The sequence below is a fragment of the Rhizophagus irregularis genome, chromosome 13 (genome assembly GCF_026210795.1).
Source record: "Rhizophagus irregularis chromosome 13, complete sequence".
NCBI lineage: Eukaryota > Fungi > Glomeromycota > Glomeromycetes > Glomerales > Glomeraceae > Rhizophagus > Rhizophagus irregularis.
In genome coordinates this window covers 2,590,783-2,606,180 of record NC_089441.1, presented here as the reverse complement: position 1 = coordinate 2,606,180, position 15,398 = coordinate 2,590,783, and the positions used below count along the sequence as shown (strand labels likewise).

Below are 15,398 nucleotides of genomic sequence, written 5' to 3'. Positions count from 1 at the left end.
TGTTCACTATGAGCTGATCTCTGGATACTGACATCACACGCGTCTATTTGTTTGTACATTTATATATATCACGTGATTCACAACTCGGTATATATTTTTAGAATTTTTGTTCAATCTCTACCTCGTTTCAATACCAATTTCGTCTTGTACACATAAAATAATTTATAATATAAAGGAAATTATGACACATATAGATTTCTTTTTCGCACCAGATATGTCTGTGGACTTTGAACGAATGAATTTAGAACAAAATGGTTCAGGTGAAATCGTATCTGTTAATAACGACCAACATAATTTATCCATGAATCTTTTAAATTTCATAAATGATGAAAATTCAACTCGTCGTAACTCTAAATATGACGCGAAAGTTGAAATCAATGATGACGCTGATAACGCTTATGCGGTTATTGTCAACAAAATGAGCATAGAACATTTGTTACAAAATGAAGACGGGAAGGAAGTTATCTATACAGATTATTTTTCGGACATATCCACGAACGACAATGAATATTTTGTGAAAAAGGAAATTTCGGATGATGTCGAAATTTCATCTAACTTAATGAATGAAAAAGAAAATTATGCTTTTACTAGTTTTGGTGACATTATAAGTACACACATTGATGATGCTGTGAATATACAGCAAAATGGCCCTTTCAAAGCCATGGAAGGAGAAAGTACGAATATTATAACATCTTCAGATGCGAATGCAATTGAAGTATCACTTGTTTCGTTGAACCACGTGACATCAATTCACGAGATTACAAATGAGCCCAATAACAATTTATCAGACAATAGCATAATTGAAAGAGGTAGTATTTCTAATGAACAAGTAACACGAGAGCCCGCATTTGAAAACTCAGATCGTTTGACAAGTTTCAGTGATAAGAATACGAGTAACGAAGATTCAAATGATCTACAAGCAAGTGCCCTCCTTCTTCTTGCTGATCTTGCCATTGCAGATATTGATGCTTCACCAATTCTAGCGAATGGAGAAATACCTAATGTGTCATTATCTGATATAAATGCACAGGTTTGGGATGGAATAAATGATTCTGATTTTAAAGTAATCTTGGGATTTCAATCCTTTATTAATAAAAAACACTTTATGGACATTTTCAAGGAAGTTGCGGCGGTACCAATAAATGGTAATCAAATTAGAATAAAAGATATTATTTGTCAAGAGAACCAAGATGATTCTGATGGTTTACCGAATCTTCAGTTTATTCCGGAACAACTTAAAAAAGATTTTAAATGCGAGCAAGAAAGTATACATTGTCAAGATAATCTGATCGTACCAAGTGATTCAAGTATGATGATTCCGGAAATACACGATGGATTTGAACAAATACGCGACAAGAACATGGTCGTATCCACCAATATCGTTATGGATACTGATGAGAAGACTATAAATGAAAATGAAAACAATATGTTAAATAATAATAACAATTTCCAGAGCCGTCAATTTTCTGATGACAATGTCTTATTTAAGGAATCCTATGCAAACTTACTTACGAAGAAACAACCGGAATTTATAGAACAGACATTACCTCAGAGTCTTTCTGATAGTGATCAAAATTCAGATAATAAAAATAATATTTCCGACGACGGAAAATTTTCGAGCGATTTACAATCATTTGAACATACCGTTACTGATGATGAGGTTGTTTTAGCGGACGATAATATTTTGTCTTTATCGCCTTCATGTGAGCAAATCAAAAATAAGACAGAAAAAGAATATTCATCTATTGATGATGAACAGAGTACGAACCGACCGTCAACTGATGAACAATTAATAGAAGATACTGAAAATGCTATCACTTCTGAAGAGGAGTCGTATTCGAACGAATCGATAACAGAACCTATCAAATGTGAAATTTTACCGCCCACATCTCCTCAAAGTGGACAGCAATTAAGTATATCTCCCTCGACAATAATAACTAGAAGCATGGTTGCTTCACTCAACTTAAAGGTATGTTTTTTTTTTATTAATTATTAGAGTCGACAAATTAAACCAATAATGACATTTTATAGGACTCCACAAGTTCGATGAGCTTAGATGAAAAGAAACGGCTACTTTTAGAAGTACGCAAAAAGAAATCAATGCTACGTAATAGTATCATTCAGGATAAGCAAGTACAAGATGTTGATGAAGACAATGAAAATAGCTTGGGAATGAATTCAGATAAATTGTTACATAAAAAGAAAATACCTAATAAATTAAACAGCACGGCACTTAATCGATTAACTAAACAAAATACAGATAAGAATAAAGGATATCTTTGTGATCTTAATGTAGTAGTAGTAAGAAAGAACATTCCAAAACCACCAAGTCCCACTTCAAAACTTTACGAAAAAACGAAAAATGGAGGAGGGATTATCTCCGCTTTAAGATCACGTAATAATATAGGAAAGGACAATATAGGTTCATGTATACCTGTCCTGAAATCACGTGGCGATCGACAAAATCGAGGTGAATCTTCTAGTAAAGGAGTTCATTGGAATGAAAGTAGATTAGTACAAGAATCGTCTCCTTTTATAAAGTCATCTCCTAGAACAGCAAGACAAAAACCTATTCCTAAACCGTGCTTAAAACAAATGGTATGTATCCCTTTACTAAGGGTATGATATATCTAATATTATTTTCTCATAAGTAAAATATTTGAGATCACGTGCATCCAATCTTTGTAGATGTGTGACCGTATAAGATATTAATATATGTCACTACCCTTTTACAGATATTTGAAATTAAATCTAATGTAAACAATTAACTCATAATTTGATTATATTAGAACACACCCATAGATTCACTCGGTAATGTCCTTAATGCTAATAGCAGTTTAACACCCATGGTAAAACGGGGAATCAAAGTCACCGTAAAACAGGTTAAATATAAAGGTGAAGAGTAAATTTAAATAGTATGATTAAAGAACAATTTTTAACCAGATAATGTATAAAGATAACAGGAAAAAATCCCTTAATTCACACCTCAATTCTATTCTTTTCTAGATAATAAAAATGTGTTGATTTCTGTGTTTAGCAAAAATATTTATTATAGACCTTGAATTTTTGGCTAATATTACAATATTGTTAATCTGATTAAATACTATGTACAAGAACTTTTTTTTTCTTACAGCTCGTCTATTTATTTATTCACTACGTGCCTGACAAAAGAAAAAACGACAAATATAATTAAAATTTAATTATAGGTAAACGAATATCAAAAAAAAAAATATTAAATTAAACATAGACATACAACACGAGTTTTGTCTTCCGGATTAAATGGATCACTACCTAATTCAACACGCAAACCTTCATAAGGATAGGTTTTCTTTTCCTATGAATAATTTTTTTGTCATGCAGTCTTATTTTAGGATTATTTTTTTTTTGTTAAATAAATAGGAAAATTTTGAATAAACTGACCATAGGAGCTTCCGGCATAGTTTTTGCCAAAAAGATAGTAAATAGTCCAACACTACCAAAAAAAATACCGAGACTTTTTAATGCAGTAGAAGTTTTATAATTATAAAGATCAAAACTCCACACGCTTAAAGCTTCTTCTTCTTCATGTAACTTTAAATTAAAATATTTATAATAAAAAGTATATTAAGCTTAATTAGATTAGTTTTACTTTTAATTGAAAGTAACAAGTGAAAGTAAAGTGGACAAAAAAAAAGTGTGGAATGCAATTCTAATTAAAGCAGTCTCACGAAACATCACTTACAGTTTCATTTAAATTTACTCGATTTTGTTGATCCTCCCAACCAAGAGCAGGTCTATTTAAACGTGATTCAAAAGGTAAATTAGGATAATCACCAATTAAAGGGTCGCCGTCACGAATTTTACCAGGACCCGATTTATAATGGGCTATTTGTTGATGCAATACTTGAGCAAAATTCGGTAAATAATTTCGTCGAATAAATATATTATTAGTAACAGTATTACGAATATAACAAGGCAATATTAAACGCGGTGGCATTTTTATGAAGATTCGATTTTAAAAAAAAAATTTTGGGACAATAATAAAAATAATAACCGCCTGGATTTTATATATGTCTGATGCACGTGACTTCGGTACACCAAATTTGGTGTACGGATGTACGATAAGCGCGATATTTGTCTTTTTGATGCCTTAACCATAAATGCCGCTTTAGCAATCCTTTGGCCTAATATTTATATTTCTTCATTGTATATGTAATAATAATTATTTTCATTCTCTGTATAAATTAAATCTTGAATTATTGGAAATTAATGAATAAATTCCGGTTATTTTTTAATTTAATGGTACTCAGCAATAATAGATGATATAGTATAAACATTTAGCAAAAAATCACTCTTTTAAAAGATATTGCATTAACAGGATTATTACAAAAAAAAACGGAAAATATTAGTCATTTATTAGGGAAATGATCATATTAACGTGTCGCCAATGTTTTAATATGATCAATATTACATTATTTCCGTAAAGTAGCATATTCGTATAATTTATAACTTTTGACTTGCTTAGTTTTACAGAAATACGGATATATAACGCAATATTCGGATTAAAATTATTGATTTTAATGATAAAACTTACCAAAATGATTTTAATTTCGAATTTCGCGAATTTTTAGATATGCTAAACGTTTTAGGTTTAATTACCAGCAATTAAGTCAAAAAAATTAAAGGTTTTTATTATAATGAAATAAATAGAATAAATAGTAGTTTAATATATATATATATACTGTATTAATATTTGTTTTATTTTGTATATACAATTACTGTATGGGTTAACTTTAAAACAAGTTTTGTTTGTCGAATATTTAATATTTGATTTGAAATTAATTGTCACCATGTTGTATGTATGTGCCAGATCCAGTTATAATTAATAAGTTAGTTCCCAATTGGACATCCAATTGAATATACAGTCAAACCTTGATATAGCGAACCCTTAATATAATGAATTTTTCAGACAACTATAATAAATTTCCCCTTGCTATAATGAATTAACCAATCAAATCTCTTAAAATCTTCACTATAGCCCTATAGCGAAGTTGAGGTCTGGAACCTAGGGTTTGTTATAACAAGGGTTGACTGTACAGTATGTCTAATTGGGTGAAATAAACAGCCGCAGACATTTAAATGCATTAATTGAAAATTGTTCAAATCCAACATTGCAGGTTGCATCACCTTTAGTTGCATCAAACAAATTATAAAGTAATCAGTAAAATTATAAAGTATTGAAGTATTGAGGTTGTTTGATAATATTTCTTTAAACATCTAATTGTGTAAGAGAGAATATTCCACATTACATGTAATTAGATTCAAGCTTGAAAAATTTCTACATTTAATGATGAAACCTTTCTAAATATGTAGTCATGCAGGTGATCGGGATGTCAAATCACTTATTGTTCGATGATCAACTAAGAAATATCAATGCCCAAGTAGTTAATTATTGTATCAGGCCTCTGGCTTTTTTTTTTGACCGATCTTATCTCAACAACTACTTTTTCATGAGACCCTTCACACAAACGTTTATATAAAATGTTTCTCATGATTCTTTTTAAATTATTATAAAAATTTAATATTATACTGTAAAAAAAATCTTTTCGAAATTCGATGGTCTATGATATCTTTATTACACAATATATTTATATTTAATATACAAAACAACGCGTTTTTATTTCAAATCAAAATGGGTACAATAAAAAAAAAATAGAATTGAATAAATTAATAATAAAAAAGAATAATAACCATTACAAAATACTGAGATTTTATTCATTATCATGTGAAATCCATTGATTGGATAATTGTCACGTGATTGTGAAATTTCAGCACTGCCGATTTGACGGATGTCGCGCAAATGGTTTGGTTAGTTGGTTGTGGCAAAGAGTTTAGGAATCTTTGAATCTTTGAAATATGTTTGAATCAGCATACGCGTTATTATTTTTATGGTGATTGACCGTGATTGACCGTGTTTGACCGTGTAATTAACCACCGAGAACGCCCCTGCATCAACACATCAGTATAACGTCACACAATAAATGTTAAATATTAACAGACAACATCTTAAAACGATTCTAATCAATCACTCTGAATTTTTGAACTTTATCATTTCATTGATCCTTCTACTTATCTCTTCTCTTCAGATTTACATTTCCGTATTTTTTAAATTAAAATGGTAGACATTAAACTTCTCAAAATATTAAGAAAAAAGAATTTTGATAGTTCGCTTAATTTTGATTTAATGCTTTTTTTTCAAAAATTTACCAATTTCAAATTACAATCCTGCAGGATGAGCAATATGATGTCATCGTTCTCGGTACAGGTTTAACTGAGTGTATTCTCTCGGGTTTATTGTCTGTTGAAGGAAAAAAGGTCCTTCACATAGACAGAAACGACTATTATGGTGGTGAAAGTGCTAGTTTGAATTTAACACAGGTGAGCTGTCGACTTTGATAACTCAGCTCAATAAGAGTCATCATCCACTCTATTCTTGTTTTTCAAAAATTCTTTTTTTTTAAAAAAAAAAATAAAAACAAAAATACGTAATTAATAGAATTCATGCACATATATAAGCGATCCTTATAATATACTTAATAGTTTAATTGATTATTTCCTTAATTAAATTATTTAACATATTAAGATATTAAATATATATAATTTCTATATAATGTTTTTAATTAGCTCTATAGAAAATTTCGCTCTGGAGGAGAACCTCCAAGTGAATTAGGTAAAGATCGTGATTATAATATTGATCTGATACCAAAATTCATGATGGCAAATGGTGAACTTGTAAGGATCCTTACTCACACCGATGTGACAAAATATCTCGAGTTTAAACAAATAGCCGGTTCGTTTGTATATCGAGATGGTAAGATTTCTAAAGTACCTGCAAGCGAAATGGAAGCTGTGCGTAGTCCATTGATGGGATTGTTTGAAAAAAGAAGAGCAAAGAAATTCTTTGAATACATGCAAAACTGGCGTGAAGATGATCCAAGTACTCATCAAGGTAACCATCTATCTTGAATATGTTCGTGTTAAAATACATTTATCTCTAAAAAAAAAAAAATCTTTTAATTTTGATCACAGGTCTCGATATCAATAATATTCCAATGTCAGCAGTCTATGAAAAGTTTGGACTTGAACCTGGTACTCAAGATTTCATTGGTCATGCCATGGCTTTATACTTGGATGACTCGTATGTGAAATTACAATAACCCTTGATATCATTCCTCACATTTTTTTCTAATTATACTAATTTTTTATATAAAATTTTATTATAGTTATCTTACTCGTCCTGCTCGAGAGAGTTATAATAGAATTATTTTATATATCACTTCTGTTGCTCGTTATGGAAAAAGTCCCTATATTTATCCATTATATGGATTGGGCGAATTGCCTCAAGGTTTTGCAAGGTATATATTATTATGTGCAATTATTTTAAATTTCTAATTGTCACTATATCGAATAATTATTTATAAAATCGCTGTTTCATAAATTTGTAACAGGTTGAGTGCTATTTATGGAGGTACTTATATGCTAGATAAACGTGTCGATGAAATCGTTTACGATGCGAATGGTAAAGTTTGCGGGGTTCGTTCCGGTGATGAGGTAATTAAAAAATTTTTATCTTATTAATATCTTATCAAGTATTAACATTCCTAATTGTAATTTTATATAAAGACTGCCGCAACAAAACAAGTTATTGGTGATCCATCCTATTTCCCTGACAAAGTTCGTAAAATCGGAAAAGTCGTTCGAGCTATTTGTTTACTTAATCATCCTATACCTAATACCGACGACGCAGATTCCATTCAATTAGTTATCCCTCAAAATCAAGTCGGCAGAAAACATGGTACGTTATTAGTAATTTTGTATGTGTATTTGTATTAGTTATTATTTTATTATTTACTACCTTTTTTTTAGATATTTACATTGCAAGTGTTTCTGGCACTCATAATGTGTGCGCCAAGAACTATTACCTTGCTATTGTTTCAACTATTGTTGAATCAGATAATCCAGAAGCGGAAATTAAACCTGGTCTTGATTTACTTGGTCCATGTGTAGAGAAGTAAATAGTTATTTTCTAATACTGTGATATATTTATATTATTCTTTAATTTTTGAGACACTAATATATAAAAATTTGAAATTAGAGTTATCAACGTAACAGATCTTGAGGAACCTATTGAAGATGGTTCCAAAGACCAAGTCTTTATCTCTCGTTCTTATGATGCCACATCACATTTTGGAACTGTTTGCGAAGATGTTAAGAGTATCTATAAGCGAATTACTGGTCAAGATCTTATTCTAAAACAAAGACCAAAAGATGAAGAACAGGGTGAATAATAATGTTTGTTGTGTTAAATCCACTGAAGTTACAAAGAAAAAATTTATCAAATCATATTTATTTAACTTGTGGATGCATAATTTATACTTGTTTATTATGATGTATATTTTTTAAAATAAAAAAATTAAATAATATTTATTATTAAAAGATCTTCCTTCTTGAATTAAAATTCATCAATTTATTATTTAATTCATATATTATTAAGTTTATTTTTTTTGATTATATTAGATTATCAGCTATATAATATGAATATAAAAAGCAATTAAAAGTGCAAAAACCATTTCAGATATATTAATATTAAAGTTATTGGTTTTTTTTTAAAAAAAAGTCTTTAATAACAAATAAAAGCAGTGATGTATTAGAAAATAAATTATATATAAACATAAAATATTTCTTTAATAGCAATTTATCCAATCAGCTGATGTATTTAGCAAAAAGCATTAATAATAAATATAATATTTTTTAATTTATTTTAATATACACATCTTTTAATTGAATAAATAAATTCATTTTTCAAATGGCATTTATATAATATATAAATTTATTATTTCTAACTATTACCAGCACTGGTAACTGAAATTATGATGATCGACCAGCATTAAAAAAATATAGTGCTGGTAAAATTGATAATTCTATCCAATAATGATGATCATCTTTAGTGATTTGAAGTAAAAAACTTTTATAAATCTAATTTTTATAATTATTTTTTTTTTTTGCTGCAGTACATATAGATCTTTATTAAGATTTTTTAAAAAATAAGTTGATACAATACACGTAGAACTAATATAAATCCTAATTTAGTAAAGAACTACATCACCTACTAACTTCTATGAAGCAACCATATATGCACTGTCAGTAAAGGACTTAGGCTAGGGGAGTAAGTCCGCCTTGTAAACGTCCTTTCTTAGAGGAACCCCCTTCTTCCAGTCTACACCATGAGTTTTATAATTATAAATTTTTATATTATTTTTTATATAATATATATATATATATAATGGTAAATTATATTATAAAAACTTTATAATAAAATCCAAAATTTTTATTATAAAAACAAATATTTATTTATAATTTCATATAAAATTTTTTTTTAAATAATTAAAATTTTTAAAGTTTAAAAATATTATATAAGTTTATGACTATTTATATAAATTTATCTTATTATATTATATATATATATATATATTTTGTTGTAGTACATTCAGTAGTTTATTAAAAAATTTAAATTAATACAGTCAATACCCTTTATAGTCACTTCAATTATAGTCACATTCTACTATATAGTCATACCAGAAAATACTTTATTATTAAAATCTATCCTATATAGTCACAATCTATCTATAGCCACTATTACACCTATCCTCAAAAATCTTATATTAAAAAAAACCGTTTATAATCACAATTATATAAAAAATATATTAAATAACTTGGCATCTAATAATCATACAAAAATGTACCATAGCTTGTTAAAATCGGCTTATTGAGATGAATTGAATGGTAGTAGTTTTATTCTTTTACGATCACTGCGCTGGCTGATGAGTTATTCAACAAAATGTTTAACATCGGCATTATAATATTTTTTGATTTACGTTTACTGCGCCATTTAACATTTTGCTAAATTTCTTAATACCTAGTGATTGTAAAAGGACAATTAATAGCTTGTTAGAATTGTCTCATCAAGACAAATCGAATGATGGTTCTGTGATCAATATTGACAGAGTTACTACTTAAAACCCATTTAATATTTTTTAATTTTGGAAATTGATCTAGTGATTAGATTTCAATGTATCTTATACCATTAGATTTGTCTCATCAAGATGAATCGAAGGGTAGTAAGATCGTCTTTTTAGGACCAATATTGGCAGAGTTATTATACAAAAACCATTAATATTTTTTTAATTTCAGAAATTAATCTAGTGATTAGATTTCGATGTATTTTATACCATTAGAACCGTCTTATCTAGACAAATCGAATGGCGGTAAGATCATCTCTCTATGATTAATATCGGCAGAGTTACGATACAATAAAGTTTTAAGTATAATTCTGGCCAAAATTATATTAATTTTTGGCTGGAATTATGATATGCTAATATAAGAAATTTTTTATATAATCACATCTCTTTATAATCACCAAATATGGACTGTCTTAAATATGTGACTATAAAGAGAGTTGACTGTACAATATATATAATAATACGATATAAAATTATTCTAATTTTTTAACTAATAAACCACTCATCATCGAAAAAATGGATCTCATATATATACTGTCAAGTAAATTTTGATATAAGAGCAAACCTAGTGTATAACTGTTCTTTTTTAAAGGAAACCCTCTTTTTTCAGTCTATATTTTAAAAAAAATTAACAAAACCTACTGTAAATAATAAAAAAAAAAGGATTTTAAAGTAAAAAATATCAGGATAAAAAAAGGTTTATTAAATATATATTGAACTAAATAGCAAGCGCTTTAACATTCCAAAAACTCCTATTTGGTTTAGTCCTCCTATCAGTTAGCTAGTAATAATCTAAGTAATACCTAATTTCAGCTAAAATTATAAGTTTATTATTGCTATCGAAACCTTTATTTTTCAAAGTAGATTGCTTCATTTTTTCTAAAATTTTCCCTTCTATTACTATTTATTAATATTCTTTTACAAAACATTTAGATTCTTATCTTTATTCTACTTTTGAAAAGAATCTGTTTTTTTTAGTAGTTTATTTCTAGACCAGTTTAAAGTAAGCAAAAATATCAAGTCCAAATATCTTTAAATTCTTCAAAGTTGAATTCTGTATTGAGTGTTTTATTCAAACTAGGTGTCAAAATACATAATCAATTTCTTATATCTACGGTCTTATATAATCTTGAATACTAATGTATCATCTAATTGCAATAGCATAAATTAGACAGAATTTTTTGTATTATAAATAACATCATTACTTATTAGTAATAGATTTGGGTACGTCTATTATTACAGCCTAAAATTTCTTGCATTCTTTATACTACTTCAAAGTCCAGAAAACAGAAAACTATCATACAGACATTCCTTCTAATGAAGCAATCCAAATTCTATTATTCTAATTCAGCAAAACCTACTCATTGATTTATAGATATAATTACTATCAAATATTTCTATTGCATTTTTAATTTAAATGTAATAATTTAATCTTATTTTCTTAGGTTTGTTAGAATTTCAAGTTGCATCATAGTGAAGAGAATATCATAAACAACTATTTCACAGACATTAGCTTTATCTTGTGATGTATATCTAGTCATAACAGTTGAAATTATTTTTTTCAATGTAAGTTTAGACTTTTTAATCTTTTGCTATTGCAGTTTATTGATAATTTTACCCTTTTAAAAAGTTTCTGAGTGTTCTGTTTTTCTAAAGAGGATATGACATAAATTAGAAATAGTCAGAACCAGAAACTGATACAATCTTAATGTAAATAATACATTTCTTTCTTTTTGGAATATATAGCTGAGCTTATACATTTAATTTTATTTATGTTACAAAGAGTACAACCAGTAATTAATATTTGGATTCTTTAAAAATTTCCATTTTTATCAGTTGAGTTTTTTTTTTTACTATTCAATTTACAATTTATAAAAATTTGAAGTTACATAATATTAGTGTGATTTATAGGTAATGGCCAGCATAGTAAAATAGATTTCAGATAATAATAGTTAAAATCACATCCAACTATATTTTAAACTTTATGTATTATTTTATCTTACAATTTTATTAAATTAATATTATAAAATAATTTAGAAAAAAAATATTTTTTTTTAAAAAAAAAGAATCTTTTGATACTAAAATTATGCAAATTTACTGATTAAAAGTTGTGTAATAATGTAAAATTTGGCAAAAAATACACTTTTTCTACTATTGGTATACATAAAAATATTTAAAAAAAATAAAAAACTACATTATTAAATATTACTTTTTAAATTATAAAGTTATAAATAGTAGAAAACCAACTATTTGGACACTTTGCAGTAGAAAAGGATAAAACTACTAAAAAAAATCAAATTTTCTTTTATATACTAAAAATATTCTAAATGCTATAATTTGTTTAGATTTTATATTAATTCATTTTTTATTTTTTTTAGTAGGTTTGTCCCTTTTTACTGCAAAACGCCCATTTTATTAAAATTTTACATTTATATCTTTTAAAATAAATTTAAAATGGTAATAATAAAATTTTAAAAATTCTTAATATAGGAAATATAACTTTAATTATAATTAGTGTTATGATCCAGATGAATCTATCATCCGTTTAATCCAGTTTGAAAATAAATAAATGATCTGAATGAAAATTTGATTTAATCTAGATAAAAAAAGTTATATGAAAAATCAGAATGATTCAGATTTAATCCGTTAAAACATAGAGATAACGAATAATGGATTGGTCTGAATGAATGATCCAGATGATCTGGATGATTTTTGAATTAGATAAATTTGTAGATTGACAGATTGTCAGATTGTCAGATCGTAACACTAATTATAATTTATAATTGGTTGGATTTTAATAAAATACTGTATATTATTAACAAAATAAAATGTATATAAAATATTAATTAAATATAAAATAACTTTTATTATAATAAATTTTTATTTAATATATATCCCTTAAATAGTAAAACATTGCAGGCAAATTTGCCTGCAATTTTACTAAAAATTCAGTTCTCATCTAATTTTATGAAAAATGAAGTTATTTTAATAAAATTTTTTTTGTAAAGAGCTTAAATCATAATTTATGTGATAATAATCATTATTTATTAATTACATATTATAAGATTGAAGATTGACCATTGGTCAAAAGTTGTATTTTTTAAATGACAAAAAATTTCAAAAAATTTTGCATTTAACTTTAACAATCTCATTGGAATTTGATTGCAGCTATATTAAAGCTTAATAGAATATGTAGAAATTTCTATGATGAACAACTTATATTATGATAATTTTTAATGTTTAGAAGTGGCATTTTGACTTTACATAGAACCCTAAAAAATGAATTATTTTTGTGAACTTGTAAAAAATGCATAAAGTTAAATTTTATCATCTCTATTTTGTTCATTAGAGTGTGAAGTTTTATAATAAAAATAAAAAATATATTAAAATGCTTTATAATGAAATAGAATATTATAGTAAAGAAAATTAATTTATTATATAAAAATTCTGATGTTATTTTTTTGAAGTTAATTTGTGACTAATTTTGGTGATTAGCGGTCATTAACTACATATCAAAACTATACAATTGATGCTAAAAATGTAGATCAATATAGCTGCGGAATTATAGGATAATCCAAATCATATTGACAAACTTTATATTTGAATATAAATTTATTTTAAAAAATTGCAGACAAATTTATCAGCAAAACCGTTTAAGGGATAATACAAATATTATATAATTACTATAATATACAAAATTTTCCTGGATTTTTATATTATATTAATAAATTTTCTTATAATAAAAGTCTAATTTGCTAAACCATTTATTTCATTATAAAGTAAGTAAAATATATTTATAATTTTTTATATAATTTTTTAAAAATCTGATCAGTAATTTAATAATACTTATTTTAAGAAATAAAATTATTAGTAAATGGCTTAATTTTATTAACTTTTAGTATTATATAAAAATATATAATTAATATTTTGGATAATTCAAATTAAATTATAAATTGAATTAAGTCAAGTTTAAATCAATAATTTTTTAATATATAACTTAAATTAAATTAAACTTAAATTCAAATTAAAATTTAATTTGATTTGAATTAATTTAAGTAAAATTAAATAATACAATATTCTTATTAATATTAAATTTTATAAAAACTATTTTAAGTTTCCAATATATTTATCTGCAAAAAATTAAGAGAAAAAAAATGTTAATAAATATTTTTAATGTAAAATTTTAAAAACAAATTCTTCTTGTCACTCTAAAAGTCTAAACTAATTTCTATAAATAAAGAAAAAAAGAATATTAAAAATATTTTCAATGTTAAATTATTTTAAAAATAAATTTTTATTAAATTATTTTTAATTAAAAAAAAAAATATATTTTTAAAAAACATTTACTTTATGGTTTTATTAATTCAAAATTTTATTTAAAGGTTTTGATAAAAGTTTATATATAAAGAAAAAGAAAAAATAAATAAAATGTTAATATTTTTAAATAAAAAAAAATTTTTTTTTTTTAATTATTTTAATTGAATAATTTAATTGTTAATTTGCATGTGATAGATAGAAAAACTATTACAAATTTAAAATCTGCTAAATGTTTAATGTAATTTTTATATATATAAAAATTGCATTTCTCCTATAAATAAGTCAATTAATTTTTAATTAAATTACTTAAAATTTTTATTGAAAAACCTTGAGATTATATCTTTTTTATTAAAGTATTTAATATTAATACTAGTATAAAACTTAAAATTTTACAAAAAATTCCAATTAATTAAAATTTGGCAATATTTTAATAAATTTACGTCACTTTTTTTTGCCTTATAAAATATCAGCTAGATAGAAGTCTCAAATTTTATATTTACATACAAAAAAATCCATATTTTTTCAATTAATTTTTTTTAATGAATATATTAATATATATATAAAAGTTACATTTGGTTTAATAACTTCAAAACCTGTAAAACTATTTAATTTTAAGCAATTATTGATTTTTTCAAATTTTTCAGTTTTTTTAAGTTAAATAACTTAGGTGCAATATTCAAAAGGTCTGATGAATGGATGTCAAGATTAATATATTTAATATAATTAGTTATAAGCAAAATATGTAAGCCATATTTCCAATCATACTGATCGTTCTAACTCTGGTAGCCAACAAACTTTGATGCTTCACAAAAATAAAATTTAATGCTTTAAAATGATCTGTACTACTTTTTAACTAAATGTGTGCAAAGTGTTTATTTTAAATTATTAAATAAAATCAGGTTTGCAGATTAGAAATTAAAGATATTAAAATCCATTAATTTATTTGGTCAAAATAATCAATTTTTTTTTATAAAAAATAAATAAACTATCTAAATTAAGCTTAAATTAAACTTAAATTCAATT

At 25.4% G+C, this 15,398-nt stretch overlaps 3 protein-coding genes across 4 annotated transcripts; 2 read left to right on the top strand and 1 right to left on the bottom strand.

Annotated features, from left to right (window-relative positions):
* The first annotated feature begins 124 nt into the window (after positions 1-124).
* On the top strand, positions 125-3,038 carry OCT59_005152 (uncharacterized protein). Its single transcript, XM_025327485.2, has 3 exons — positions 125-1,969; positions 2,032-2,598; positions 2,790-3,038. Exons 1-3 carry the CDS (start codon positions 182-184, stop codon positions 2,904-2,906), a joined length of 2,472 nt encoding a protein of 823 aa, XP_025171083.1. The 5' UTR covers positions 125-181; the 3' UTR covers positions 2,907-3,038.
* On the bottom strand, positions 2,892-4,015 carry OCT59_005151 (uncharacterized protein). Of its 2 annotated transcripts, none has more exons than XM_025327486.2 (4): positions 3,722-4,015; positions 3,421-3,570; positions 3,254-3,334; positions 2,892-3,161 (listed from the first exon to the last, which is right to left on the bottom strand). In XM_025327486.2, exons 1-4 carry the CDS (start codon positions 3,974-3,976, stop codon positions 3,147-3,149), a joined length of 501 nt encoding a protein of 166 aa, XP_025171084.1. In that variant the 5' UTR covers positions 3,977-4,015; the 3' UTR covers positions 2,892-3,146. The 2 variants fall into 2 exon arrangements, with proteins under 2 accessions (XP_025171084.1, XP_065997364.1); XM_066138193.1 differs by having other exon boundaries at positions 3,292-3,334.
* Positions 4,016-6,066: 2,051 nt separating this feature from the next.
* On the top strand, positions 6,067-8,504 carry OCT59_005150 (Rab GDP dissociation inhibitor alpha). The gene is made up of 9 exons (XM_025320560.2): positions 6,067-6,157; positions 6,271-6,417; positions 6,664-6,988; positions 7,069-7,177; positions 7,263-7,394; positions 7,488-7,590; positions 7,663-7,834; positions 7,906-8,050; positions 8,135-8,504. The coding sequence occupies exons 1-9, from the start codon at positions 6,155-6,157 to the stop codon at positions 8,325-8,327; spliced, it is 1,329 nt and encodes a 442-aa protein (XP_025171085.1). The 5' UTR covers positions 6,067-6,154; the 3' UTR covers positions 8,328-8,504.
* Positions 8,505-15,398: the final 6,894 nt, after the last annotated feature.

What these genes read in the sequence shown, in the direction of transcription:
- OCT59_005151 (XM_025327486.2), bottom strand. Translation starts at nt 3,976, where the DNA reads ATGCCACCGCGTTTAATATTGCCTTGTTATATTCGTAATACTGTTACT. An exon ending in GAGTAAATTTAAATGAAACT is followed by an intron (nt 3,571 to 3,721) that starts GTAAGTGATGTT and finishes TTTAATTTAAAG; the next exon opens with TTACATGAAGAAGAAGAAGC. An exon ending in CTATGCCGGAAGCTCCTATG is followed by an intron (nt 3,335 to 3,420) that starts GTCAGTTTATTC and finishes AATTATTCATAG; the next exon opens with GAAAAGAAAACCTATCCTTA.
- OCT59_005150 (XM_025320560.2), top strand. An exon ending in TGATCCAAGTACTCATCAAG is followed by an intron (nt 6,989 to 7,068) that starts GTAACCATCTAT and finishes TTTTGATCACAG; the next exon opens with GTCTCGATATCAATAATATT. An exon ending in GGGTTCGTTCCGGTGATGAG is followed by an intron (nt 7,591 to 7,662) that starts GTAATTAAAAAA and finishes TTTTATATAAAG; the next exon opens with ACTGCCGCAACAAAACAAGT.
- OCT59_005152 (XM_025327485.2), top strand. Translation starts at nt 182, where the DNA reads ATGACACATATAGATTTCTTTTTCGCACCAGATATGTCTGTGGACTTT. An exon ending in TTGCTTCACTCAACTTAAAG is followed by an intron (nt 1,970 to 2,031) that starts GTATGTTTTTTT and finishes GACATTTTATAG; the next exon opens with GACTCCACAAGTTCGATGAG. An exon ending in AACCGTGCTTAAAACAAATG is followed by an intron (nt 2,599 to 2,789) that starts GTATGTATCCCT and finishes TGATTATATTAG; the next exon opens with AACACACCCATAGATTCACT.